This window comes from Myotis brandtii, unplaced genomic scaffold (assembly GCF_000412655.1).
Source record: "Myotis brandtii unplaced genomic scaffold, ASM41265v1 scaffold123, whole genome shotgun sequence".
Lineage (NCBI taxonomy): Eukaryota > Metazoa > Chordata > Mammalia > Chiroptera > Vespertilionidae > Myotis > Myotis brandtii.
Window position 1 is genome coordinate 11,094,356 of NW_005354291.1, and position 27,744 is coordinate 11,122,099.

The window sequence follows — 27,744 nt, forward strand, 5'->3', positions numbered from 1 at the left end:
TCTAGCATGAAAGAGGAAGAAGGGCTTGATGCATAGCTTTCAGTTCAAATTCCACCCCTCTTAGCGCTGGCTATAGAACATTGGACCTTAGGTGGTTTATTTTGTTGTTGTTTTGAGCCTTAGTTTTCTCATTTGTAAATGAAGGATTTCATCCATCATACCTGTCTTCATAGATTAAATGTGATTACATATAAATAGTCTGGCACGGTGAGTGAAAAAGCATAATTGGTGGTACTTATTATTAAAATGTAATAAAAACTGAACTTTTAAATATTAAGACTTTTGCATCTTAATTTTAAACATTTCAGCTTATATGTTTATGAATATTAGGTTCTTAACATGACCTGGTTATAATGCCTTCATAAATCTGGATTTGAAATTTATTATAGAAATCACTTGCAGATTAATTTTTCTGGTTCTCAATATTATCATCTGTGAATTGGAGAAAAAATAGTATCTACCTAGCACTGTGCCTGGCATATGACAAACACTCAAAAATTTTAGGTACTATTCATTTAGGTAATGTTCATTCATTTAATTTTAAAAATTCAGTGTTTTGCAACATTTATATGTTTATTATAATAGTTAAATTTTTAATTCTTTTCATCTTGCTTTGATGATGCATGTACTTTAGTAACATTAAGTAGAGTTAAAATTCATGTTAATGCAACCACTTAAATGTATTTAACATTGTCATGTTTTTTGCCCACCTCCTTGCGTGTTTTATGAAAACTAGGATTTGTATTTAAATTATAGGATGAGATTTTGTCTCATTTCTTGGCCTGCATGTTTTAACTGTATTCAAAACTATATTGGTAGTCATTGAAGAAAGAAGGTTCTATATATTTTGTAATAATATTCTTTCTTCAATAGCATATATGTTTCAGCACTCACCATTTAATGAAGTGTTGCTGATCTCTCAAATGAGAGGGTGTGTTCAAATTTAGGTAAAACTTTCCATTTGGCTTCTAATTTCATGTTCAAGACACTATAAACATATAACTTTCTTAATGATTCATTTAACTTTTCTCCATCGATTTAGAAATAAGGTAAGGTTTTAAAGTATTTTAAAGTCGTAAGAACTTTTTTTTCAGTTTTTGGTATTACTAAAATTTTTTTTCAAGGATGGATTAAAAGGTCAGATCATGTTATACTTTATACTTTGCCTCAATTGATAACAGTGTTCTGACAATTCTGTGTCAGAAATATCTGTCAAAAACATCCTCTCAACTCCCCATGGTTCTTTACCATCTCTCACCAATTAATTGAATTATTCACTTAGTAAACTAATATTTGGGGATTCTCTTAGCCCATTCGTGTTGCTGTAACAAAATACCACAGGCTAGGTAGTTTACAAACAACAGAAATTTATTTCTCATAATTCTGGAATTTAGAAAGTCCAAGATCAAGACACTAGCCTGCTTGTGTCTGATGAGAGTCTGCTTTCTGGTTCATTGCCATCTCCTTCTTGTTGTGTCCTCAATGGTAGAAGGTTTAGGGTGCTCTGTGGGGGTCTCTTTTATAAGAGCATTAATCCCATTCATAAAGGATCCACCTTCATGATCTAAACACCTCCAAACACCCACCTTCCTTATCTTTGAAGGTTAGAATTTCAACATATGAATTCTGGGAGGGCACAAACATTTAGACCACAGCCAGGAGCACCTACTTAAGTTTAGGGATGTAGTGATGTACAAGATCAGTGCCATCTCTGCTTTCATGGAACTTTTACTTTCTCTCCTGTTGCATTTGGCTGTTATCTGTCTTTCAGCCCTCACCTTGTCCTCCTTCCATACTATCTTCTTTTTTTAAAATATATTTTTATTGATTTCAGAAAAGAAGGGAGAGGGAGAGAAACATCAACTATGAGAGAGAATCATTGATCGGCTGCCTCCTGTACACGCCCTACTGGGGGTCGAGCTCCCAACCCTGACCAGGAACTGAACTGTGGCCTCCTGGTTCATAGGTCAACACTCAACCACTGAGCTACTGCAGTCGGGCATCCACACTATCTTCTGTACCAGGGATGGGAGCCTTTTTTTTGCCAAGGGCCATTTGGATATTTATAACATCATTCATGGGCCATACAAAATTATCATCTTAAAAATTAGCCTGCTGTATTTGGTCAAACATTTAATTACTTCACTCCTAATGCCTTGGCAGCAGCAGACCATATGATTTCATGGCCCTTTGCAGCTCGTGGGCTTGACGTTCTCCACCCCTGTCCTTTATCATCTCTACTCAGTCTGTTTCTTAAAACCCTTAAATGGTCTTCATTGGACCAAAATTATATTCCAGATTCTTTACTATTTATAAGGTCTTCATGATATGGTTCCTCACGCAAACCTCATGATGTTGAAATACTTGCCTTTCTTTGAGGCCTGTATCCTTTAAGACTTTGTTCAGAAGTTTGTTGCCATCCCCATCTTTTTTTGGCTGGGTTAGATTATCCTTTGAACGCTCACAACACTGAATCAACCTCTCCTATAGAAATCATGGTATCCCAAATATTATTCTTCCCTCATTTGACCATGAGCAAATGAAGGAAAGCCCTAAAAAGAATCATTTTGAATAATGCACACTTACAATATCTAAGAGAATATCTATACTTCAATAATTTATCACATATTTATTAGCTATGGATCTAGGACTCTATGGGGACTAGATAGTAAGTAATCAATAGATGTGTCCTCTACCATTATAGTTACTACTCTGAGAGAAAATTAAAATAATCAGAACTTTCTGGTAATTATGTGGACAATGATGTTTTGTGTAGCTATGCGTATTAAAAATTTGTTCTTTGTTTTTTGAACCATAGGAAGCTTGCCTAGGTTCTGACTCTTGCTTGGGTGTATATTTCTAGTGTGCATATGTGCTCTGGAGCTTCTTCAGTTAGTCCCCAAGTCAAGTCATCATAGTTTGAGGAACATGACATTCACTTTGAGATGATTTCTACATATTTATTGGGCAGTTCCTGTAGATTCTGGTGATGAATCATAGGAAAGAACCAGTGGGAAAGAAGGGTTTTATTCTGATATCCTTCCCTTTCAGTTTTTATTTTCCTTCGACAAATTTTAGTGAATGTAAGACTTTTATGGGTTTTGTAGTGACTTCTTTGTTGACATTTTAAGAAAAGTATTTTTTTAAACTAATTACTCTTAGAAACATTTCTTTACCCTTTCATCTCATGGTGCTGAATTCCATGTAATGGGCATAGAAAATGTTACAAATAGGATCATCTCTTTGCTAATCAGTTTCATTTCACATTGTATAAATGTGCACACAAGATATAAATGAGATAACAGTTAATCAAGCAAATAATTGGTTGCCCACATTGTGAAAATGTCTGGGCTTAAAATTTATAGCAAAAGACAGATTTTTTTAATGTGTAGGGGTTTTCTGTGTGTTTGCTTATAAGCATTCTTCTAATCAGAGGAGAAAAGAGTCGTGTGCTACAAAGACAATGCTGTATCTTTGAAATTCAAAACATACTTTTAAGTGATGCCACTTGTACTGCAGTTTATACCCATAGTGTACATTCAGTATACTTATGTACACTTCCAAGCTACACATCCGAATTTAAAGTGCCTTGGATTTTGTAGTTACATAGATAGACCATGGCAATATAGAAACCCAGAATATATGACAGTGGACTTGGAAATGTATGTTGTTAATGCTTCAGATTCACTAAAGGATTTTTGAAATTGAGTTTGTTTTGCATACAATATACCATTAAGACTATAAAAATAATCAAACACACGTAACTGTGATTGCAGTTAAATTGTGAAGGGCAATGGATTTGTGCTTTATCTTATTTGAGAAAATCTATTGCACTCTATTGTATAGAAATGGATAGCATGTCCCCGAAGTAAAAGTTATTTTCATTCTTTACCTTTTGTGGGTTAAATACCACAAAGTTGAACTATAGTCTGCAAAAATATACTGCAAATATATGTGAGAAGCCTGAGAGCAATGTGGAAACTTAATTAATATGCTGAGAACATACAGCCACTGGATTGAGAAAATGAAAATTAATGTATGAGTGTTTTAGCTAACACTGTGCTTTGCCCCCAGAACCTACTGTTTATTATTGTGTGTTTTAGTAGGAGACAGAAGCAGTATCAATTGAAAAACATTTCTTGGTGAATTGGGAACAGTATGGCTTTCTAGTTCCTGGTTCTTTGGTTTCTTTGTTCCTCATTGAACTAGTCCTGGGCTATTTTAGCTGAACATTTTATATACTAATGGAGTCTAGGGAAGTGCCTCTGGCAGCTGTTCATGGGAAAAATAATGAAATACACTATTTAGTACTGCATGCTGCTGCTATAAAATGTGGGGAGTATTTTATAGAGATCTTGGTGAGCAGAGCTGTATCCACTTTAAGTTTAACAAGTGTGTGAACCTGAACGAGGAAGTTATATTTTCATATGAGAATAACTAGAACTCTTTTCTTACAGGTAAAGAAAACCTGCACAGAATCAGATGTTTCAGAACCTCAGAATTCCAGGTACAGTAAAATGGAGGCCAAGACTTTCTAAGAAATATTGCAATTTTTCAGATACAGCTGTGATTTGAAATACTGAGTTTCTTAAAGAACTTATCTGTCTGGAAATTGACTGGCTAGGGTACCATCCTATATAATGAAAGCCTAATATGCAAATCGACTGAACGACAGAACAACCAGTCGCTATAACGCACTCTGACCACTAAGGGGCAGACGCTCAACACAGGAGCTTCCCCCAGCCCGCAGGCCCCGACCAGCGGTGGCAGCAGGGGGTGGGGCTGGCGAGCAGGTGGCGACAGGCCAGCCAAGGCGGGTGCCAGCGGGCCTTCCCCCCCCCCCATCACCCCGCTGGTCGCCTCTAGATCAGCCCTGATCACTGGCCAGGCCTAGGGACCCTACCCGTGCACAAATTTCGTGAGTCGGGCCTCTAGTTAATCATAATATTAATAAAAAAGACAACCATGATTAAAGTCAGCTTTAAAGAATATTAGCAGAAACATCTCTAGAAATACTTGAAAATATCTTCCCTTGGCATTCATTATTTTGCATTCATCTTCATTTTTCTTACCAACCTCCTTTCATGTATTCACATCTGAAATTTCGCCACAAACTCAATAAGTTTCAAATCTATGTTTATAAAAAAACACACAGTATTTCTTTTTCTTTTCAATCATTGCTAGATTTTGTGGATGCTGTCAAATTGGAAAAATATAACTTAATTCTCTTTTTGGTTATTTGGAGCCTGTATAAATAATGAATGAAAATGGTCAAGTCACTACATGCCCAACAAATTTTTTCAGACCTACACATTTTCATTTTGAGATCCAGGGTCTCAATTTTAAATAGATAGGGGAAAGTACTGCAAATACATTGCTATAATAAACACATATCCTTAATATGATATTAATGGTATACCATAACCTATTGCATTAAGAAATTTATATTTAATGGTGAGATGGGTCTGTTTATTTTATCCTACTTGTTCCAACATCTGATGTACACAGAGATTTTCTTGGTATAATAAAACAATATAGCTCTAGGTAACGTGCTAATAACTGCCATATCTTCTTTTTGGATGGGAAGTACATATTTGTACAGTGCATTTACAATTTGAGTAACCTTTCCTTTGCTTTATGCAGTATGACATTTCTATAATTAATTCCTATACATTTTATATTAAAATGATTACATATATTCTTTTCTTTTGGATCATTAAGTATATAATCTGCTATAAAATTTATGACATTTGACCTTTTTTCTTTATAATTAGGTATCAAAAGAGAACCAAATAGTTCTAGCTTATTGTAGCAGTAGGAAATGGATGAACTATTTCATGGTTTCCTACAAAGCAGTAATTCCAGGATGCGTGGATATTTCCTTCTGAAGCATTTCACTGACATCTATGAGTGACCTACCTATGGCTTGTTATTTAAGTAATTCAATAATTTTTGCAAGCAGCTGGTCTTGAGGATTACTAAGAAAAACAGAACAATACCACCATTCTTATTAATATTTCATATCAAATATTTTTACCCTTCAAGCCACTCGGGATTTTTGGACAGATAATGTTGTGCTTCAGTAAATGAAGCAAGCCACCAAACTGATTGTATTCACAATTGATGTAAATAAGTCAGAGAAGAAATAGAGTTTAGAGCATAGTGTATTTAAACCTAGAATTAGACCATTTTCTTTTATCTAGTAAATCTCAGGTCATATGGCCTTAAAAGTACAATTTTATTTTTAAGGCAAATAATTACTATGTTAAAAAGACTACCTAAAATGTATTTTATCGTTTTATAATATATCATATATTTAATGTATTATATTAATACTAGAGGCCCGGTGCACGAAATTCGTGCACTGGGGGATGGGGTTCCCTCAGCCAAGCCTGCCCCTCAGTCCGGGAGCCCTCAGTGGATGTCCTACTGATGGCCACAGTCTGGCAGCAGAGGCTCGGTGCAGGTGTCCCGTGTGTGTGTGTTTGTGTGTGTGTGTGTGTGTGTGTGTGTGTGTTTAATATTTCATATCAAATATTTTTACCCTTCAAGCCACTCAGGATTTTTGGACAGATAATGTGCTTCAGTAAACGAAGCAAGCCACAAAACTGATTGTATTCACAATTGATGTAAATAAGTCAGAGAAGAAATAGAGTTTAGAGCATAGTGTATTTAAACCTAGAATTAGACCATTTTCTTTTATCTAGTAAATCTCAGGTCATATGGCCTTAAAAGTACAATTTTATTTTTAAGGCAAATAATTACTATGTTAAAAAGACTACCTAAAATGTATTTTATCGTTTTATAATATATCATATATTTAATGTATTATATTAATATATTAATGTATAATAAATTATATATTATATATTAATTGAAAAGTAGCTTCACTTCCTGGAAACCAGTAGTCAGTTACCATGGATTAGCTGCTTCTAAAAGTTTCCTAATCTGTGATATAAATGGGTAAAATTAGACAAATCAATTTCTAAAGACTCTAATACTTTGTGATATAAAAAAAACAACAACAATCCTTACTTATTAACATCCAAGGTGGAAAGACCTTCAAGATGATCTAGAATCACTTGCTGGTTCAAAATTGCCCAGTCATTTTGATAGTGGATAGTCTCCTCTCTTAACTTCTGGTGCAGGGGACAGTCTGCAAAGCCTAGAAGTGTCTGTAAAATAAAGATGTGACTATTCTTAGATTCTCTGTTAGTCATAGGTATTAGGTATTGGAGTGCCAAAACTAGCACTTAATTAATGCAATGATGGAATACCAAGAAGAGAATAAAATATGCTAAAGAACATTCTGCACAAAAAGCATACAATAACTTACTGAATAGTCAACGAATCAAGAAATGTCCAGCCCGGCCAGTGTGGTCCAGTGGTTGAGCTTCAACCAGGAGGTCATGGTTTGATTCCCAGTCAGGGCACATGCCCAGGTTGCAGGCTTGATCTCCAGTGTGGGGCGTGCAGGAGTCAGCCGATCAATGATTCTCTCTCATCATTAATTTTTCTCTCTCTCTCTTCCTCTCTGAAATCAATAAAAATATATACTAGTATAAAAAGAAATGCCCCACACAGTATTTATTATATGCATGTACTAAGGTTCAGTTTTTAATAACCTATCAGAAAGCACCCCACACCAAAATGCCTTTATTATAGACAACATTACTTTATTATATACATATATGACTAGATTCTTTTATGGTCATCAAAAACCACAAACATTCAGATATTCTCTCCCTCTCCCCCTCTTTCCCTCTCCCTTCCCATGCTAGAGGGAAGGAGGGAGAGGTGAGAGAGAGAGAGAGAGAGAGAGAGAGAGAGAGAGAGAGAGAGAATGAATAATATGAGAGATTCAGATAGAGATTTAGAAGCCTAGGGCTAGATAATTCTATTCTAACAAAATACGAAGTAAAGAACTGAGCTCCAAATGAAATACTGCATCAGCATAAAATGCATGCCGGCTGCAGACCCACTGCCTTATAAAGTGCTGCCTCACTTGGAACCTAACGCTCATGTCACTCATTTAGCTCACTTTATAGTATGTTGAGAGATTCAGATAGAGATTTAAAAGCCTAGGGCTAGATAATTCTATTCTAACAAAATACGAAGTAAAGAACTGAGCTCCAAATGAAATACTGCATCAGCATAAAATGCATGCCGGCTGCAGACCCACTGCCTTATAAAGTGCTGCCTCACTTGGAACCTAACGCTCATGTCACTCATTTAGCTCACTTTATAGTATGTTGGTTTTGGATTTGAAAAGATTAGAATGAATACAGATGGAAAGTGTTTTTACAGTAGGGAAGTAATTAAATTGGGTGTGGAGACTTTGTCAGGAAAATTCTTGGAGTGACATATGTGTATCAGCAAATTCTTTGTCTTGCTTGGCCTTAATTCTTTCTTGGGAAAGAAATGCTTGAGCTGCAGATGTGACTGGTAGATGGGGAGAAAGAGAATTTACAAACCAATTCAATGTAAATAAGGTAAAAATATCTTCTTAGAAATAACTTGTGTGTACACACTGAAAGCCAGACGTTAGGGAGAGTGTTTTCTCAGGTTCCTAAAACTATATTGAACTTGGTGTCATATGAAAAGGCCTATAGTGTGCTACATAGAAAAGTGGCATTTCTCAATGTTTCTTCATTTACTTTTCTCTGTGTCGTTTGCCATATCCAGAATATAGTATTGTTGGCCTTTGTTCCTAAAACTGTTAACCATAAAATACTTGACCATACCTTAAAATTGTTTGTTACTAGGTAGACCATCTTACAACATAAACGGAAATATCTTATGCTGATTTTGTCTATATTCATGGTGAATTTATTGGTGTAGATGTGTGCCTCCTTTGAGTCATCACTGAACATACATTGATCTTATTTAATTTTACTGTAAGAGACAGCTCCTGGACAAGTGAAGTTAAGAGCAGATGTTTCTTTGAGCCCCACATTTTTGTATTCTTTTGCTTTCAGTCCTTTTTATTTCTGATAGGAAGGGGGAAAATAATTCATTTTATTCTTTAATTGCATTCTTGGCAAATAATCATAGAGTGTTTATTTGTTAAAATAGTCCCCATAATATTAGAATGATTTCTTTGGTGATCTTATTGGATGAAATTGCATTATTCTTTACTTTTTTTCCTTTTGGGGCCACTAATTAGTGGAGCAATTTCCTCAAGATGAGATCAAGAATATAGAAAGAAAGTAAAACTCAAGTCAGGCAATTTTTGTTTTAAACTCAGTCTGTTAATTAAGGAATGAATGGATGTAATAATTTTGGCAAAACTGGGTTGATAAGTGACTTCCAGGAAATATATTAGTTCTTTTTATGTTACTGCTTCATCCCATCTTGGCCACACTACCAACAGCAGATTACAATAAGGGAATCTAAGGGAGAGTATTAAAATATAGAAAGTACAATGGTGCGTATGAGCTAAGATGATAGTTTTTCCATCTAGAGTGTAAGATGGTTCTGTAGGTAATGGTGGAGGTGAACTCTTCTCCACTTTGTAGGTTAAAGAAATTGGGTTTGCTGAGAACTTAATGATTGCCTGAAATCAGCAAAGCCATGGCCATCCAACTTTACCCTAGTCTATCCTAACTTTACAATTATAAAGAGAAAGGCAGGAGACTCTCCAGCATTTGGAATGAATCTTTGTTTAACATCCTAGTAGTTCCATGAGTCTCAGGAAGTTTATCTGTTCAGTGTCTATGGGTAAAACTTTAAAAATACAATTTATTCATCTTATGTAAATAATTATGATTTAACAATGTTATAATTCACACATTAAGTTATACATGTTTATTTGATAATAATTATTGCATGCTTCCAGAATTCAGAACTGTTTATCTGCATATAATTTTTGGTTAAAAATTAAATGCCGTATTTCTTGATACCAGTAAAAAAATATATAGTATTTCACTGTGTCAAATCAGAGGTACATCTAGCCCTATATTCTATTCCTAGAAGCCTGAGAAAGTATTACTACCAGGTTGCATGTTCTCAATCTTGAAAATTTCAGGACATAATACCAATAAAATTAGGTATTCTCAGTAAAACAATCTAGCTGTACAGTCCATGGGATTATATAAGCATTTTTTTGGACTTAGTATATTACTAGCATAGACTCTCTTTTGGACTAAATAACCCAGAAAATTACTAATCACAATACAAAATAATAATTCATTCCTTGTAGTTGTTTAAAACCAGCTCTTTCAAGTTATAAGGTAACCTTCCCCTGAACATGATGGATGATTAATAGATAAGTATTCTAAGAATGCAATCTAATTTTTGTGTTTCAGGATTTGAAGAGAAAGATGCTGAAAACTCAATTGCTATATAAAATGGTTTAGTTGACCTGTGTCTTGTTAGAAGTTTATTTTTCTCTTCCCAATTTTGAGAGCATTTCCAGGGAAGGTAATGGTATTAGAAAGACAGATTCACAAAACAGAAACATGGCTTTCAGGAACCACCCCTTGGGAGTATATGAAGCAGGGGTGAGAAGAACTTCCAAGATACTGAGCAGATAACCCAAAAAATGTCATCTACTTTTTATTTCTGCCCAGAATATATAACTGGTCTGTTATATTCAAAACCCCTTCCCCAAGTCTTTCATTTTATATAATCCAGCATGCATCATTCTCCCACTCCCTAATTAGATATAACTCAGTGGTTATCCATTTCACTAATACGAAGACTAGGAGCTTGATTTCATACATCAGAAATCTATAAACTAAGACCTGCAAAGTAGAGATAGCTTGAGAGATCTTTAAGTGGAGTGACAGCCAAACTTAAAGAAAGAGAAGCTCCATTCACTTCTGTAAACCTACCAATTTGTTACCTCCCTATCCCTATCGCCAGGCTGACAAGTTGCTGTTCAGTGGACCCAGTCTTCTCTTCTGCTCCCAGTTACCAACCCAAATGTAACTTGCTTCCTCCATTTCCTGTGATTAATCCAGTTGTTAAATGATTATCTGATGAATGCACTTCATACTGCAGCTTACGTTATTGACCTTTCTAAAGACAGTTTTGCCAAAATAAGCATCTAGGCATGGACTTTCTTTTTTTAAAAAAACAAATTCTCAAATATATCAAATAAATACAATAACTTGGAGTCCAAACTCTAAGTTTTGGCAACCTGTCTTTGCAAGCATTGGGAGGTCACCAGTGGATTTCTGATTAAAATTGAACTTGTGATGACAGATTAGCCATGGCCTTGGTGCCTGGAGGCAGAGAAACCAGGTATGAGATGTATTTAAAAGGCCTGAAAGACTGAGCAAATTGTGGTTATTTGGGGAGGCATTATACACAACTTTTTTCATGCTTTAAATACATTTTCTCAATCTTCTACATCATATATTTTTAAATTTTTTTGTATTGAGAACGAATGTATATAGAAGATGAAACAATAGATTTGACTTGAAATAAGCATGGTGCAGTGGGTGGGACCTGGCCTCTTCCTACTGACAGCTTGCATTATTCTCTAAATAAGAGAAAGTGCTTGATTTCACCACATGTACTTGTGATGAATTCCAGAGAATAGCCATGTTTCTGGTCAGCCTCTTGTAAACTGAGTTTCTCTGAAGTCTTTACGGGTGATAATATGAAACAGTCTTTCTGGGGACTGTTAGCTGCTTTGAGTTAATTTGGTCATAGTAACACATTACATAAAGTAGCATCTGTTTTGTGACTTTCATTCAGAGGACCCGAGGAACTAAGACAAGATTCTACTTTGCATCATAGTGATAATTAAAATTATTATGGATGGAGGCAGTGAAGGCCTCTGAGTATATCCCTTATGGTTGATAGTCTGCTTAGGACTTACTGAGCTGGATAAATCCTTATGGTTTTTCTGGATGTGGGGTATGTTTAGTGAAAAGTTCTAGACTCAGTGTGAATGGAAACATAGAGGCGTTAGGAGGCCCGTTTCATGTTGTGTCAACTTAAGGTGGGAAGAAACAAGAGGATCTCACCGTTTTCTTTCCAACAGTTTAATTACAGGAACATTATTCTTGCCCTTAAAGTTACTTTTATTGGACATCTATGTCTGAATACTTGAGATACTTATAGGTGTAAAAACAGGAGCATACATGATGATGGAGTATGTTAGGAGATGGTAAGTACTAGGGAATAAAACAAGGATGCAGTGTACTGGGGAGAAGTTAGTTGTAATTTTAAATTGGATGATATTAAAGCAAGAACTTGAAGGAAAAAAGGAAATAAGTCAAGAAGTGGGCTGGGGAAGTGCATTCTCTCAGAAATGAGCCAGTGCATAGGCCTTTCAGAGGAAGCCTTCCCGGTGTGTTCAATCAGGGAGGACAGTGTGGCTAAAAGGAATGAGCCCAGAGTTTCAAATTTGAAATAGGAATATTCTAGAAAAAGCTATTTCAGTTGCCAATAATTTTTTGACTTATTGGTAAAAAATATGAATATTCTAGAAAAAGCTACTATTTCAGTTGCCAATAATTTTTTGACTTATTGGTAATTCTTTGAAAGGCACCTCATCCATCACTGCTACAAGATGGGCTTGATCCAGCCAGAAACACCCCTCTTTGCCACACCACACACATCCTCCAACCAGGGCTCTCTCCTGATCAGAAAGAAAGCTTCAGGCTTCTTCACCAGCATAGCTCAAACACCTGAAAGCTGTTTTTTTTTTTCCTTTCTTAAATAATGCTCTTAAGGTTTTAGTTATAAATGTAGATGAGGGCTTAGTAGGGATTCCAAAAATTTGATTTGTAAAGGTACAGAGATTCTGCTCATTATCTCACATTTAAATCATCACTTCTCAGTTGTCTTAGCAACCTACAGAATGTTCTCATTTGCTTTCCAGTAAGCCAATGGGTGAATGAAGTCTTTGTTCATGTGTTTATGAATTTCTATCACCTGATACTTGATGTCTTTCTGGCATGCTTCCTGTGCCAAATAACTGTCTTTATATTTTTAAAATTCATGTAACTAAAATTAAACTTTAATTTTCTTAAAAACTCTAAGTTTTTAATAAGAAAATATCCAACTTAAGAATAGTTGGAATATTCTTGCATTGTAAAAATGCTTTTATTTGAATTATAATTAATTTCTAAGGCTCCATAAACTTGGCAAACGGAGTTGTCTATCAGTTCGTCCACATAGGCGTATTTGTAAAGTACAGAGAAAGAAAAAGGCCTGATGACAAATCTAGGTGCCATGGAATTCATTGCCTCAAACCCACATGCTTGACTCTCTCATATTTTCTTTTACCTTATACATAATTCTAAAGGTTCATAGCTCATTAAAGTGGATGTGGCCATGCTAACACTACATAGTGTGCAAACACGAGAGACTACTGAGTTCAGTTCCCAGCTCTCGGACCTTGAGCAAACCACTCCTCCGTGCTTCAGATTTCATTGTCTGTAAAATGGGACTAATACCATATCATCCCATGGAGGTATTTTAAGGACTAAATGGAGGACTAGATAGAAAACACTTAGAGAAGTACATACCATATATTAGGTGAATTTAAATTACTCTTATTACAAACAGGCATAGCAATAGTATTGAGAAGTGATGGTCTAAGAATAAAAAAATGAAAAAGAAAAATAATCAAACATAAATGTAAGAATGCAAATTGCTTAATCCCATGGTTATTCTGGCATTAACACCAGAAGCCCTCTGTGCTTCCGTAATCCCTGAGGGCATTGGTCTGCCTAGTTCAGTGTAAAGATTCTCATTATTATTGATCACCTTGATTCTCAAAGTAAAAGTTAAACTATGCTTAGCATCATAACACATTTTGGAACTATTTTTATACAAAATGATTCCATATTAAAGGTGCTATTGCTGATAGTGATGTACATCTCAGCCACCCAGAGAATTTGACTAAACCCTAATGATCATTTCTTGCAGGTTATGGATAACTGAGGCTTTGTAGAATTATTTATTTTTCCCATTAGGAGCAACTCAATGACTGGATCATTTTGGGATTTTTAAAATCTAGTCTAGGTACCTGGTACAGTAACTGGCACATAGTAGGAAAGCAACAAGTAATTTATTATATGAATGAATGAATGAATGAGTCTTTACCTATACTGTTCTCACTACAGTATGCCATATAATAACTAATAAGGCTTTCATGTCATTTGTTAATGAGGTCAAATCTAAGAGACACCTCTAAGTTCACTGCAGCAAGGTGACTATGCATCCCAGCTTGCCCCAAATACAGTCCCAGTTATACCTGCTGTCCCAGTGTCCTCTCTGCTTAGAAACTCTTTACTTTTAACAAAAGCCCAGTAAATTTTATGGTTACTCTAATTATAATTATTATACTCTTATCAAACTTTTTGAGATAGAAATTTAACAATCAGTCTCTATTCTTCCCTCATTCTTTTTCCCCCTTTCCTTTTATGTTCCTTTCTTCTTTCTCAGGATGGCTTTCACGATAGGGTGTTATACCTTTATCTTTAAGCAACACCATATGTGAAAACGCTGCTTGACACAAAAGTTCATTTAGGGAACAATTGTTCTGTTTTTGTAGGCTTGATTATTATGTTCTGTCATATGATTAATTCGTAGAAATTCCATACCTCTCTAAAATAACAGTATCTTTTCAGGAACACCCACAGTCTTATTACATGAAGTGATGTAATCCTTTATAATTTATATCCCCATGTTACTCGTTCTCTCATTTTTTTTTATTCTTCTTTAGATGGACCATCCAGAGTCTCAACTAACAGGGATGGTAGATATCATGGTAGTGCCTGGGAAAAAGATGATTAATGTGGTCTGGCAGAACACCAAGGCAGATGCACCACACCCTTCAGGCGGCAGCTGTTGTGGTGATGACTGCAGGCTTTAGGAGGGAGCATGGTGCCTGACATCGCCTGGGAGAGAAAACAGGCTGCTGTAGCTCAGACACGGTCTTTTACATGTTCGTTAACAATGTTTCATATGTGCTCGTGGGGTAGTAATTACCCTAGGGTTTCTTGTTATTTTTTGTTGTTTGCTTTAAAGAGAAGCAATGATGATAACTATGTGTAGAGATAAAAAGAGGTGTGTGTGTACAACGTGACTGGGAGTGTAGATGACCCACCAGTGTCTCCCAGGGAGGGGGGATTTGGAAGTCAGTTCTTTGTTATACAGGCCCAGGAGTGTAGATGACCCACCAGTGTCTCCCAGGGGGGGATTTGGAAGTCAGTTCTTTGTTATACAGGCCCAACACATTGCATGACTGTTCAACCTTGTCTTCTTCCAAATCTCAGTAGTAGCCCCAGTCACAGTGAGAAGCCCAAACTCCTTGGCATGTTTTCAGAAACTCCCCAGGTATCCAGTAGACGCCTGATTACGTACCCTAAAAGTTCATACATGCCTCATGGACTGAAACAACTTGGATATGAGGCTAGTAAAGCCAACCTTCTCAGGGTCCAGAATGAGTCACTCAGCGTTGCTGGGAAAAGCACCAATTAATCCCAGTCATGGCTCTCACAGACACTTGACATTGGAACAAGGGCATCCGCGGGAGAGTATAGACAGCAAAGCACAAGCCATCGGTACCTTAGAAAAACAATTCAGGGTCTGCATCCCAATAACAGACAGAGTCAGTAAACTCCACAGCTGGAATTCAAGGCCTTTGCTTGACAGTGCAAGAAGAGCAATGTGTGGATTCAAAATTATTTCCCAAATTCCTATATGTTTAATGCTTTTTAATTCTTTCCATTTCATTTCCAATCCAATGCATTCTGTCTAACAAATTCTTGGTAGTAGGGCATATGAGTTTTTATAAAATTGAATTTCACTTCACAAGGAAGTTTTTTTTTTCTTTATGCAATGGAATTAAGGATCTCTGAAGACTATTAGGAATAGTTGGCTTTTAAATATTGATAAACTCTTCTTGATTTATGGTTTATCAGTACTATAAACGGGTTGGAAAGTCTTTGGGACTGATTTCCTATACTTGCATATATGATAGACTCCAAAATTTCTCACATTGAATTCTTTTGTGTGTCCTTTTCCCTGTGGTCATTCATTAAGAATCCATTTAATTAAAATAGCTGAGTGGCTGCTAAAAAAAAAAAAAAAAAAAGAAGGAAAGCAGAGAGTATAGTGCAAAATGTGGGCCTTGTTTTCAGGTTAAGAATCAAATGAATAGCAAAGGCATGCTTGTTTTCCATCTCTGCAATTCCTGGGAGTGACCAAACTGGTTTCACAAACCATGTGAATTGATTCTGTGTGTATGGTGAGGCTGAAGGGGTTGCCAAGACTAGTTTATTTGAAGCATTTTTTTGTGTTTTTTACTTTTTAAATAACCTTATCCCTTTTCTTTCTTATGGGAAAGGAAATTTTATGTAATAGATTTTCATTAAATTGAAGTGTTTTTTACTTTTTAAATAACCTTATCCCCTTTCTTATGTGAAAGGAAATTTTATGTAATAGATTTTCATTAAATTGAATTTTCACATCCACATTGAAGCTGCCTCAGTTGGCTGAACTCTCCCTAACTGAGTGACTATCAAGGCAGGTTTCCATTTCTGCCTATTTAGTGAGTCTGATTGATTCAGTGGCTACTTTTTTCTTCACATTTTCATGTTACTTTTACCCTGCTGGCTCTTCTGTTGATAGTGCCAGTCATAGGAGTTAGAACTTCCCAGTCTGACAAGTGTTTCTTTCCTCAAATTTCAATGGTCTCTCCTAAAATTAACGCCTTTTACATGCATGCTACGGACGATTTGTTTGAAAACTTGGGAAGATTCTAAATTATAGAATCCAGAATTTCACTAAAAATGTAGACATTTCTTTGATAAATTGTGCACTGTAAAATGGGAAAAGCTAGTTTCCTAAAGAAAGTCCTGATAGTCCCATTTGCAAGTTAAAATTGTATTTAATAAAATCTTGTCCCCCGTTGCAACTGGTGAAATGCGTACATAGACTAGAAACCTGCACAGGGTTGTTATTGCCGATGCGATTGGTATAGGATGCAGGAGATTGCATTTGTTTAAAGATTAATCAGAAAGCACATAGGTGAAAGTTAATTGAATACCTCTCAGGTATAACATCACTACATGGTATTTCTCTTTGGGCTGCAGTCTTTCCCTGTCCTGGGTAGTGCAGTGCCAACTCAGGTCAGCTCTGCCCACACCAGGTCATGCTAAATCCAGGTCAGTGTCCCGGGGAATCAGCTTGCTCTGCTGGTGGATTATCTGGGCATAATTCACACATGCGCAATTGTTTTCAGTGTCAAACCAAGCATATTTATGTTATAATTTGTCCTTTATGATTGTAAACCTTTTAATTTGGAGCAAATATAAATTATTCCTAATGAAGCACTAGGGACAGAAGGAAATTACTTTTGTTAAACTAGTACTTTTGTATATTTTTCTCTCTCTTTCAAGTACAGGATTACTATGAGAAACTGATATTCAATATTATTCATTATCTGGGTTAGTTCACTAGATCAAGATGTTGGTATGTAGTGTAGAAAGGTGGGAAAAGTTAGGGAGTTAAAAACAGGTTGATACAAGCTGCTGAGAAAAAAAATCAAATGAGGCCACTTATGTTTTAAATCAAGAATATGTTTTCAGTGAAAATATTTTCTAATGAGTCACAGGAGAATGTTGTCAACTTTGACTACATCTGCTGAAAATCAAAATGTAAGTAGTTATATAGCATTGGATTCTGGCAGGAGCGTGTGCTGTGACATGAAACTAAGTTCCCATTAAATGACGATACTTTTGTATTTTTCTAGCTTTAAAAGTAGTTTCCTGACTTTTAAAAATGTCAACAGTATTTTTTCTCCTCCACATTACATGGATAAATTGGCAACATGCCTATATGATTTCCAGAGTAAGTTTCTTAAATAATTCTGATGGGATGATAATTGTTTCACGTCAGTATACACAGCCCTGCATAGTTTAGCCAAAATTAAATAAGAGAAAATAAAAAGAAAGGGTTTTGTATAATTACTAGAAAAGCATAGATGGAAGGAACAATAAGGTAGTTAGAGCTGAAAAACTTGGGACTAAGGTTTCCAAATTTTATAATATAATCGTACGGATTCCTTGCTTCATTCTCTGATGTTACTTGATTTTTATGTTTCTGAATTTACATATCAGAATAGAAGCATATTTATCTACTTATTTCTATGCACTTTTGTGTGCTTATATTCTATTTAAAAGATTTTTATAAAAAATGAAACCCATCTAATGCATATTATGTGTAAAACAATGACATTACTAAAATATATACTGCTCAGATGTAGGTTAGAGCATTTCATGCATGCTCCCTTGCGTGAACAGTCTGCTAGTATAAGTATTTTTATTTAACAAAATTCATGAAAGTACACTTAGTATATACTTTTGCCCTGGATATCATATTGAAGGCTATCATACCTAAGTCAAGGATAATAATATGGTATACAAAGTATTATTGGTTACCTTCTCTTTTAACAGTGTTACTTTTAAAATACCTTAGAGGTGTTCTAAATCATGATTTTGGTTCAAATATTTCAGTTAGCGCCTGCCCCTCTTATGTTCAGTTTTAGACTTTTTTTCTTACTTGATTAGCATGCATTCTAATAAACTCTCACCTCTTTGTGTAAGACTGGAGAGAATTAAAAACGTTTCATATAGATAACTTTCGTTTTGGAATTAAACTGAGGGATACAGGTAGCATTCTTATTCCTTGTTCTAGCACTTTCTTCTTAGAAAATAATATCAAAAACAAGCATAGACTTTAGACACAAAAATATATGGTGTTTGACCTATTCAAATATCATTCTCCTATTTACTAACATTGAAGTTTCATGTCCTCTTTTACCCGAGAGAACTGGTGCCTTCCTTTTCTATTTTCATGAAGACTAAATTAGATATTATATTTAACGTTTGACACATAGCAAACACCCAAGGATAGCTGGTTATCATTTTCCCAGGTACACACAACTGACCCAGGGGACTTATGACTTGACCTAATGGACATGTGGCAGAACCCAGGGCTCTGCTTTCCTAGGAAAAACAGCCCTGCATCGAGGGTCTTTTCCTGCATACCTCTCTCTACCATCAGAAACCCACTGTCTTAGACAGCACAGGGGAGAGATGACAGGTGGCAACAGTGCCACAGGTGAACTGTACTGCTTTTTTCTATCCTTTGAGCAGTAATCACAATGAACTAAGGGGAAAAGAGAGGAAAGCTGGAGAGTTGTCCACTCTCTATCTCACTGTGGCCAGCAGTCTTCACTGGCTATGGGAAGACTTTCTTTTACCATTTTGTTCCAAATTTTCAACCAAAAAATATTAGTTTTCAAAATTATCTATATTTTTCTTGGGAAGGGGAAATATATTCCTGGGAAGGGAATTTACATACATGCATGTGTACACAAACATACATTGTGTTTATACCATTGAAGACTGTGGGCTCAGCAAGCATACCTGACACAGATTGCATAATACCCCCAAAGGCTGTCTAATGGCAATTCTTAAAACTTCCCCTAAATACCGTGTTAGGGAGAAGTATTCCATGTATCTGTTAAATTACAGAGTGGCAAGCTCTTGTTATCCTACCTATATTATGTAAGTATTTGCTCATTATTTGGAAATTAACTCTCCAAAGACACCTTTTTATTCCCTGTCAGATTCCTAAAAAGGTAGCATTCATAAAATAACACAATATTATAAAAAGCATTCCAAAGTGAGAATCTAGTTAAGTATTTAGAATTTTAAATTCAAACAAATGTTGACATATGTATAATCTAGTCAATTTTTCCCTGAGCAAATTCATTTTGATGCAGCACCATGGGGCTGTTTACTGCAACTGGGAATTGTATGCTTGCCTCTGTCTAGTTCAGTGATTCAGGGAGCGGAGCAATGTAAAGCTGTCAGACAGGACAAGGAGAGGTTCTTTATTAATCCCTTGTGTAAAATCCTGAGCCATCACTAAGTATGGTCTTTATATATGAGCTTGGGCACTAGTAATTAGGATTATGTTAGATATGTATTAAGCCAGCAGGATTAGAATTTAAACCCAAAATAATAATAGAATAAATCCTTTTGCAAATATAATAAAATCTCATGTCTACAGGGAAATAAAACAGAGGACAACAAGGAACAGGAAAAGTAAGAATTACTGAGGAGCATGGGTTATAGAACTGTTAATTTACTTCCATTAATTGTGAAAGTAATAGTACTACTCATATACACCTTCTATTGAGCACTTGAGAAGTGGCATTGCACAGTGGTGAAGGAAGGGACCCTGAAGACAGACCGTCTAGGGTGGAATCCCAGCTCCTTGGCATTTGCTCTACCACCTGGGACCCTTCTCTTCGCCTCACAGTGCCTCCGTTTCTGTACTTTTAACCATGGGGATAACAACAGTGCCTGCCTTCTAGAGCCGCGGTTCTCAACCTGTGGGTCGCGACCCCTTTGGGGGTCGAACGACCCTTTCACAGGGGTAGCCTAAGACCATCGGAAAACACATATATAATTACAATTGTTTTTGTGATTAATCACTATGCTTTAATTATGTTCAATTTGTAACAATGAAATTGGGGGTCACCACAACATGAGGAACTGTATTAAAGGGTCGTGGAATTAGGAAGGTTGAGAACCACTGTGCTAGAGTCATTGTGAGGATTAAATTAAATAAGCTAATTTAGCATTTAGAATAACATCAAATGCTATTTTTTTATTTCTGTTACTACTGTTGTGTTTATACAGTTATGTAAAAAAAATCTACATTAATATTGTGCAGGTCAAATAGCAAAGAAAAAAAAGTGTTTTGTTAAATAAGTGCATGTGGTTTTCGTGCACCTAAAGGTGAACAGGATTCTGGGATTCTAAAAACAGAACAGCTTAAAAATATCAAGCTTCTTTCAGACCATCTTAATTTGTTTATATAGAAAAAGAGAAATTGACCTGATAGAGAATGAAAACTTTGAAATAACTAGCTACCTTGCTTTATTGATATTTTTATAAGCTTTAACTCCTAGAGGCTTAGTCTAAGCAATAGTGTTTTAGAGGGCTTAGCCATATAAAATAAATAATCTTTCTTTTTTCCTTCAAATGGCTTTTTTAAAAATTAAGGGGGAAAATAAGACTTTGTTCTGGCATGTTTAAGTCAAGGATAGCGCATAGAGTGTACAGTGTTTAGTTCCATATACAATTTGATGCAATTGTTTATTAAGGAAGATTATACTTTAAGGATTTTTCTTTGTATCAACCAATATTTATTTTTCATGATGGAGATTATTTAAAAAAACATATTCAAGTTTAAGTGAATTATAGTCCTATATTTGCACATTCACCATTTAGACTATCTTTTATGAAAGAAAGGAAGCTACTTCAGAACTGAGAGATACCTTTTTCTATCATATGTATTTTTATTAAAATATTATGGGAATTTAAACTCTTGTTGTCTTTGGACTGCTTCCTCGGTTCTCTTTATAAAATTCAAAGTAAGTGTTGCCACCAAGAGATAGATTGGATGAAAAATATAAAGCACAATGTCTCTTCCTAATTCTGATGTCATTTAGTGATGCAAGGAGAGCAGATAAGGTCCCTAGTTACTGAAGCGATGAATAACTTCATTCCATTAGTTCATTCACATCCAGTCAGCAGTATTTATTGAAGAGCTTCGTTTCTCCCAGTCACCATGCTCCTTCTGAAAAGACAGCACAGGCATACCTCATTTTGTTGGGCTTAGTTTTATTGCACTTTACAGATATTGTATTTTTTACAAAGTGAAGTTTTGTGGCAACCCTGCCTCTAGCAAGTCTGTGGGCACCATTTTTCTAGTAGCATTTGTTTACTTTGTGTCTGTATAACATGTTTGTACTTCTTGAAATATTTTAAACTTCTTTTTTGTTATTATTAAATTTGTTATGGTGATCTGTAATCAGTGATCTTATGTTACTATTGTAATTGTTTTGGGGTGCCAGGAGCCATACTCATGTAGGATAGAGAATTTCATTGATAATGTTGTGTGTATTCGGGCTGCTCTACTGAGGCCCACTGTTCCTCCATCTTTCTTCCTTTCCTCGGGCCTCCCTATTCCCTGAGACACAACAGTTTTGAAATTAGGCCAATTAATAACCCTACAAGGGCCTGTAAGTTTTCAAGTGAAAGAAAGAGTGGCACATCTCTCACTTGAAATCAAAAGCTACAAATGATCAACTTAGTGAGGAAGGCAGTCAAAGCTGAGATAAGCTGACAGCTGGCCACTGCGCCAAATAATTAGCCAAGTCATGAATGCAAAGGAAATGTTCTCGAAGGAAATTAAAAATGCTACTCAAGTGAACACATGAACGATAACAAAGAGAAATGGCCTTATTGCTGATATAGAAAAAGTTGTAGTGGTCTGGATAGAAGATCGAACCAGTTACAACATTTCCTTTAAGCCAAACCTGAATCCAGAGGAAGGCCCTAACTCTCGTGAGTTCCATGAAGGCTGAACGAGGTGAAGAAGCTGCAGAGGAAAAATTTGAAGCTAACAGAGTTTGGTTCATGAAGTTTAAAGAAAACTTCATGGATGACTTTGAAAAAGGTGTCTCCATAACGTAACAGTACAAGGTGAAGCAGCAACAGCAAGTTATCCAAAAGATCTAGCTAACATATTTCATGAAGGTGGCAGCATTAAACAACAGATTATCAATGTAGATGAAACAGTCTTATATTGGAAGAAGATGCCATCTAGGACCTTCATAGCTAGATAGAAATTAATACCTGGCTTCAAAGCTTCAAAGGACAGGCTCTCTAGTTAGGGCCCAATGCAGCTGGTGACTTTAAGTTGAAGGCAATGCTCATTCTGACAATTCTAGGCCCTTCAGAATTTTGCTGAACCTGTGCTCTGTAAATGAAGCAACAAAGCCCAAATGACAGCACATATGTTTACAACATGGTTTACTGAATATTTGAAGCCCACTTTTGAGACCTATTGATGAGAAAAAATATTCCTTTCAAAACATTACTGCTCATTGACAATGGTCACCCAGGGCTCTGATGGAGATGGAGAATGAGATTAATGTTTTCATGTCTGCTAACACAACACCCATTCTGCAGCCCATGGATCAAGGGTAATTTCAACTGTCAAGACTTATTAAGAAATGCAACTTGTACGGCTATAGTTGCCATAGTCAGTGATTCCTCTGATGGATCTGGGCAAACCAAGTGGAAAACCTTCTGGAAAGGATTCATCATTTATATGTGATTAAGAACATTTGTGATTCATGGGAAGAGGTTAATATACCAATATTCTGAAGTTTGGAAGAACTTGATTCCAACCTTCATGGATGAATTTGACAGGCTCAAAACTTCAGTGGAGGAAGTAATTAAAAATGTGATGGAAATATCAAGGAACTGGAATTAGAATTGGAACCTGAAAGTGTGACTGAATTGCTGAAATCTTATAAAATTTTAATGGATGAGGAGTTGTTTCTTATGGATGAGCAAAGAAAGTGTTTTATTAAGATGGAATCTTCTCCTGATGAGGATGTTGTGAAAATTATTGAAATGACAAGAAAGGATTTAGAATATTACGTAAATTTAGTTGATAAAGCAGCAGCAGAGTTTGAGAGGATTGACTCCAATTGTGAAAGGAGTTTTATTGTGGGTAAATGCTGTCAAAGACCACTACATGCTACAGAGAAACCTTTTGTGAAAGGCTGAGTCTATTCAATACCTGAGAGAAGAATTCCAGGCACAGATAAGTGCATGTGCAAAGGTCCTGACATGAGAGTATATTTGTTTTGTTTTAAGAATATTACAGCCAGCCGAAGAGCAGTGAGAATGGGAGAGACTGGTAGGTGATATGGTGGGGGTTTGGGTGGGGTAGATAGGCAGTTCATTTAAGGTAATTATAAGGGTTTTAGTAAAAAGTAAAACCCTTTTTACTCTTGAGTGAGCTGGAAAGTTATTGGAGGCTGTGAGCTGAGGATCAATTTGACTGTTTTTGATAGGATCATTTTGATTTCTCTGTAAAGCAGTGTTATGCAATGTAATTCTCTGTAATGGAAATGTTCTATGAACTGTGCTTTCCAGTGAAATGGCCAATAGTTACGTATGGCTATTGAATGCTTGAACTGTGGAGAGTGCAAATGAACAATTGAATTTCTAATTTTAGTTAATTTATATTTAAACAGCCACATTGCCTGGCTGGTGAGGCTCAGTGGTTGAGCGTCAACTCATGAACCAAGAGATCACTGGTTCAATTCCCAGTCAGGGCACATGCCCAGGTTGCAGTCTCAATACCAAGTAGGTGCAGGAGGCAGCTGATCGATATTTCTCTCTCAACAATGTTTCTATCCTTCTCCCTTCCTCTCTCTCTAAAATCAATAAAAACACATTTTAAAAACTAAATAAACAGCCACATGTGGCTCGTGTTTACTATATTAAACAGCACAAACCTAATGTTGCTATATCAAGTATTACCATATTTATATATTAGACTGTCAAATTTCATTAACATTTCCTTTCATTGCTTTAACGGCAGTTAGTTACTCAGTATTTAGTATAGGCCAGGTTCTGTCCTAGGTATCAAAAGGAATTTGAAATCTATTAGATGGAGTTCTTGCCCTAGAGCGGCTTACAGATTAATAGGAGAGAGAACTTATACACAAGTAATGACACAAAATAGATTGTAGACTATCTATAAAAAATGACTGCTAATTGGTCAAATAAGGAGAGAGAGAGAAAGGTCAGGATCTCCTGGAAGAAATGATATCTGGCTGCACTTTGAGAGGCATTCATGCAAACAGAACATCATATGCAGTGGCATAAATGTGGGCATGTCTGCTTTGTAACTCACATACTGAGATCTGTGAAAGCAGGAGTGGAAGGTAAGGCTGGAAAGGAACGCTTTGGTCAGCTTTCCTTTTGGAAAGCCTTTGAACCAGTATATGTTTATTTTATTCTTTTTAATTTTTATTTATTGACTTGAGAAAAAGAGAGGAAGAGAAAAGGAGGGAGGGAGGGAGAGATAAAGAAATTGAGATTTGTTGTTCCACATATTTATGCATTCTGGTTGATTCTTGACCGGGGATCAAACACACTTGGTGTATCGAGATGACACATTAACCAGCTGACTACCTGGCAAGGACCCAGTATATGTTTTGTGAATCCTCTTTTTTAAAATGTCTTAAGATTTCTCATGATGTTCGTCTTCAAAATCCTCTGTTGATTTCAATTAAATTCCAAATGTATATCATATAGGTTACATAGCTCATATACATCAGTTTAATCAGTGATCTTTAAACATTTTCAAGTTGGAAGCTGCTAACAAGTCGTATAAAACCTATTTTTATACTTTTACAAAACATGTAACTTCCAGATACACTGCTATGATTTTTTTTAATTATAAAGAAGAGCTGACTAGAGAAATAACATTTATGGCATTGCTTTTTCCATAAATTGGAAGATTAATCACTTTTTTGACTTTTAACTTTCAGATTCATTATTGGTGTTTCCCTTTAGTGGACTTTGCCTATAGCCATTGGTATAATCTCAGTACAATACACTATGTCTTTGAATTTAGGAAGAAAGAAAAACAAACTTTGCTCACTTTTTTATTAGGGAGAGGAGTAATTAAAACACGTCAATTGAGCTAAATTAGTTGTTTAAATGCTAATCCAGTTTTATCAACTACATATTCTCACATGGGTTTATCAACCTACACTGCTAAGTAACAGTCCCCACATTTTTTCAATGAAGGAAAGGCATTCCTTACAAGAGGTTTATTTAGATCATTCTATTTAGTCTTGGGGGTTTGTTAGTGTTTCTTAAATTGGAAAAAGATTCGATGTTGAATGGGGGCAAGGGGTAGAAGGATACAGACCCCAGGAACCGCAAACTATTTTTTTGTTCTTGCTCACTGCCTTCATTGCTCTAAGAGCCTGCATTGCCCCCGCTACCCGCCAGGGGCATCACATTACAGCAGGTTTAACTGAAGCAGCTCACAGGGTGCCAGCTCCCCTGGCTCTGGAATAATCTGAAGACCCCCAATGCCACAGATAAAATGCAATAATAAATCTTCCCAGCTCTGGTGATTTTAGTCTCTTAAATTCAATTAAGTTGAGCCTCATAGGAATTTGTACATTGAATAGTGAACCCTGTGTAGATTCATATCCAACGTGGGGCTCCTATGTTTGTTACTGATTTTCTTTTTCAGAAAACTGCTGCTGTTTTCCATTTTTCAGCTTTCTCATAAAGGTATTTCTTATTGAAACCAAACTCATATTTCTTAAATTCCTAGACCACTATCTGTCAAGAAGTTCAAGTCAATTTTCCAAATGGTAGAATGCCAGAAAATCAAAAGCTGCTTGTTTTGGTTGCCTGATTTTCTCTAGCATTCTTTGGAGGATTTGAAGTAGGAAACACATACAAACACCACCACCACCACCACAAATCTGACCTATATTAAGAACTAAACATGAAAAAAGGGATTAAGAAAAGCTTTAATTTATCTAATTATGCAAATATTCCCAGAACTATAATGCCATACCTTTATAGAATTTCTTTTATTGTTGGTGCTATAGTTTGGATTTTGCCAAAGAACATTTTTTACTAAAAATTCAAGGGTTCTTACTGAAAACATCATCCATTTTACATTTGGGCCCTTACATAATAAGCAGACCATCCCTCCTCCTCCTTATCTTGGTGAATGCCCAGCAAAAGGTTCTGGTGAGGACTTAGGGAAGATATTCCTCCTCAAAGGCTGCATCTAGCTCCTTGGAGATCCCACCAGGCACCTTTGTTAATGGGCTTGAATTTGTGGGGAAACCTTTTATGTGGTTATATTGCAGATGGACTGTCTGCAAAGTCTTGTCCTTCTAACTGATTTGTGCAGAGGTTTAAAAAAAATTCTTTGTCCAGTTTCTAGAATCTACGCATAAGATTGAATGAAGCTCATCAGAAAAGAAATTTTTAAGTTGTTCCTATGTAGGCAACCTAGTATAATGTATGGTAGAGACTGTAGATTTCAGAACCAATCTGACTTAATTTGAAACCTGGAAACGTGCTACTTGTGGGGCACTGGATAAGTTACTTAACCTCTTTGTGCCTCAGTTCACCTACCCAAACATAAGGTGATCATAACAGTACCTACCTCACATATATATATGGGAGGGTTAAGTTTATACCCCCAAAGCTTTTAGGATAGTGCCTGGCATAAACTGAGCCCTTAGTGAATGTTAGTCATGATGTATTGTCTACCCACATATTCATCAAACTAGAATGTGTTCTCATTTGTATGGGATTTAGGATTAAATTCGGCTTTAACTGTGCAGTAGCTTAAGGCTATTTTTGATGGGGCTCATGGAGATGCATGGTCATTTTGAGTAGAGAGTAATATCTGGTCCTTTTTAAGTAATGAAGAAAGAGTTCACCTTCCACTAACTAGACTCTGATCTTGGATAACCCTTGTTCCAGTGTGGATTTTACTATAAGTGAAAATAAGTCAGTGGTCCTTAGGTTCTGGGTCTATAACTGCCATGTGACATAGAAAAGGCTTGGATCCTGATGGCAAAGAAGATGCTCAGGGCTGGATTGACAGGATCATTTGGAAGCATCTACTGCTCCCAACCAAAATTAAAGCATCGAAATTTATATTTACTTCTTTCACAGTCATTTGAATGGACTAAGAAAAAAAAGTAGGAGGGCTGTTAGGCTTTTAAAACATCTCAAATACAATTATAACCAGCTCATATCTATTAAACGTTTAACATAGCACATTTGCTAATATTTGTGAAAACAAATTGGATATGGATATAAAGTTAGATCATGACAC

The 27,744-nt window shown here is 36.0% G+C and overlaps 1 protein-coding gene across 5 annotated transcripts in view; it reads left to right on the plus strand.

Annotated features, from left to right (window-relative positions):
• Nucleotides 1-27,744, plus strand: part of EYA4 (EYA transcriptional coactivator and phosphatase 4) — a 233,608-nt gene that overhangs the window by 128,421 nt on the left and 77,443 nt on the right. For all 5 annotated transcript variants that reach the window (XM_014533835.1, XM_014533834.1, XM_014533837.1 and 2 more), the window contains exon 3: nt 4,458-4,507. In XM_014533835.1, the coding sequence (XP_014389321.1) occupies nt 4,458-4,507 (50 nt within the window). The remainder of the gene's footprint in view (nt 1-4,457; nt 4,508-27,744) is intronic.